The sequence below is a fragment of the Panthera uncia genome, chromosome D1 (assembly GCF_023721935.1).
Source record: "Panthera uncia isolate 11264 chromosome D1, Puncia_PCG_1.0, whole genome shotgun sequence".
In the NCBI taxonomy this organism is placed as follows: domain Eukaryota; kingdom Metazoa; phylum Chordata; class Mammalia; order Carnivora; family Felidae; genus Panthera; species Panthera uncia.
In genome coordinates, this window is record NC_064808.1 from 12,749,904 (window position 1) to 12,752,675 (window position 2,772).

Consider the following 2,772-nt stretch of genomic DNA (forward strand, 5'->3'; position numbering starts at 1 on the left):
CCAAGGGAAAGGACATGAATTGCAGCATGAGGGAACAAACTGCTTGAAAAGATCTTGAGTTTGGGGAGGCAAGAGGACAAAAGCTAGTTCTATAGGGATATGCGTCATTCCCTCTAGCTGCAAAAAACAAGTGATGATTTATATTCCACATCAAAACTATATTGACAAACAATGGATTTCAATGTCCCAAAACAGCAACGTTTAAGGAAATTGTAAGTGAACAAATGTAATACATCTTGCAGAGAAGATTAAGTCTTTTCAACACAAAGAGACTTGAAGAAAAGCATTTAGAATATGACTGCCTTTATAAAAGGAGCTCTCTACTAATGTAGATGTTTAAACTGTCAACTGCGGGCTTACTAGGCTATTTCTTTAGGACACGTGAAACTTACAAGTTTGAGACTAGAACTATCAGATGACATGATGGGGGTAACAGATGCGTGACAAAGACATGCATTTCTATTTGCTTTCTTTCAGTCCCCATTTGAAGTGAAATGTTACAGACAAACTACACAGCAGTGACTGAGTTTATCCTCCTGGGACTGACAGATCGAGCCGAGTTGCAGCCCGTCCTTTTTGTGGTCTTCCTGGTCATCTACCTTATCACAGTAGTTGGCAACGTGAGCATGATTTTGTTAATCCGAAGTGACTCAAAACTTCACACGCCCATGTACTTCTTCCTCAGCCATCTGTCCTTTGTGGATCTCTGTTACGCTACCAGTGTCGCTCCACAGATGCTGGTTCATTTCTTATCCAAGAGAAAAGCCATTTCCTTCCTTGGTTGCCTTCTACAGTTCCACTTTTTCATTGCCCTGGTGATCACGGATTATTATATGCTGACGGTGATGGCTTACGACCGCTACATGGCGATCTGCAACCCCTTGCTGTACGGTAGCAAGATGTCCAGATGTGTCTGCCTCTCTCTTGTTGCTACGCCTTATATTTACGGTTTTGCAAATGGCCTGGCACAGACCATCCTGATGCTTCGCCTCTCCTTCTGTGGACCCAATGAAATCAACCACTTCTACTGTGCGGACCCACCTCTCATAGTCCTTGCCTGCTCGGATACGTACGTCAAAGAAACTGCCATGTTTGTGGTGGCAGGTTTCAATCTCACATGCTCTCTTGCCATCATTCTCATCTCCTACATTTTCATTTTCACGACGATTCTGTGCATCCGTTCTGCAGAGGGGAGGCGCAAGGCCTTCTCCACCTGTGGGTCCCACGTGACGGCTGTCACCATCTTTTATGGGACGCTATTCTGCATGTATCTGAGACCCCCTTCCGAGGCATCTGTAGAACAGGGGAAAATTGTTGCAGTTTTTTATATCTTTGTGAGCCCTATGCTAAACTCTTTGATCTATAGCCTGCGGAACAAAGATGTTAAACAAGCAATCAGGAAAGTTGTCCAAAAGAAATTACTTTTTAAATAGACGCTTTGGTCAGAGGTATGTAATATGTCTTATAATCTTACCAATTAATCAACATTTACATTTAGCAAATCACTTTCTGTCATTACATGTTCTTTGTCGTTCCTAATTTGAATATGGGACTTAGAAGACTATATTAAGATATTTGCTGGCATTTAAAGTGCCGTCTCAGTGAAGAAGGACAAATACTGCATAGCAACTGAAAGACAAGACCAGAAGGCATCGCTCTTGCTTTATAAATCAATAAAGAACAAAAGATTCTACCAATAAATTCATAATTGTACAAAGTCATAAAAAAAACCCAGAATTACCAAATGATACTATGTCAACGATCACATGTTCAATTTTTATAGTGCTTAAGAATTTTCAAACTGATTTCCGAAAACTTTTCAACCATAGCAGGTATTTTTTTTTTCTTTTTGCATTTCTATAGATCACATAGTAATAAAGATCTCTGGGTAATTCATATTACCCTAAGAAATAACTTTAGGGGTGCCTGGGTGGCTCAGTGGGTTAAGTGTCTGACTATTTTGGTCCAGGTCAGGATCTCCCTGTTCCTAAACTGGGGCCCTGTGTTGAGCTCTGGATTCACAGCAGGGAGCCAGCTTGGCCTTCTCTGCTCCCTCTCTCTCTCCCTCTCCCTCTCCTCCATTCCCTCCCCTCTGTCTCTGTCAAAAATAAACAAACATTGAAAATAATTAAAAAATATTTATTAAACAAAAGAAATATCTTTAATTTTTTTAAACATTCATTTATTATTGAGAGACAGAGAGAGACAGAGCATGAGCAGGGGAGGGGCCGAGAGACGAGGAGACACAGAATCTGAAGCAGGCTCCGGGCTCTGAGCTGTCAGCACAGATCCTGACGCGGGGCTCGAACTCACAAACTTCAGATCATGACCTGAGCTGAAGTCGGATGCTCAATGGACGGAGCCACCCAGGCACCCCAAGAAAAGAAATACCTTTAAAGTGATAATACTAGGTCACTGTAATCCTCATTCATAAGGCTTTTGAGGGAATGGCATATTTTCCTTAGAAGGTTTTTATTTTTATTTTTTTTAATTAATATTCACCCTCATACCCTCATCATAAAAGCGGTTTGGTAGTTTCACTTGTATTTTTTTTTTTTATTATGAACTATTTCCAATGCATCGAAAATAGAAACTAATGTAAAGACTTCCTGTGCAAATATATCTAATCATTATTACGGCTTCACACATGCCAGTTTGGGTTCAGATTATTTCACATACTCAGCTATTCTCAAACCAAGCCCTCCCTGCCTGATTCCGTTTCTCTTGCCATTCCCTACACCCAACCCTGCTGTGAATTTAATGTTTCTTATC

General features: G+C 40.8%; 1 protein-coding gene across 1 annotated transcript; it reads left to right on the forward strand.

Annotated features, from left to right (window-relative positions):
- The first annotated feature begins 494 nt into the window (after positions 1-494).
- Positions 495-1,433, forward strand: LOC125933701 (olfactory receptor 1030-like). The gene has a single exon (XM_049646796.1). It carries the CDS (start codon positions 495-497, stop codon positions 1,431-1,433), a length of 939 nt encoding a protein of 312 aa, XP_049502753.1.
- The last annotated feature ends 1,339 nt before the right edge of the window (positions 1,434-2,772 follow it).

Coding starts and splice junctions, on each gene's coding strand:
- LOC125933701 (XM_049646796.1), top strand. CDS start 495: ATGTTACAGACAAACTACACAGCAGTGACTGAGTTTATCCTCCTGGGA.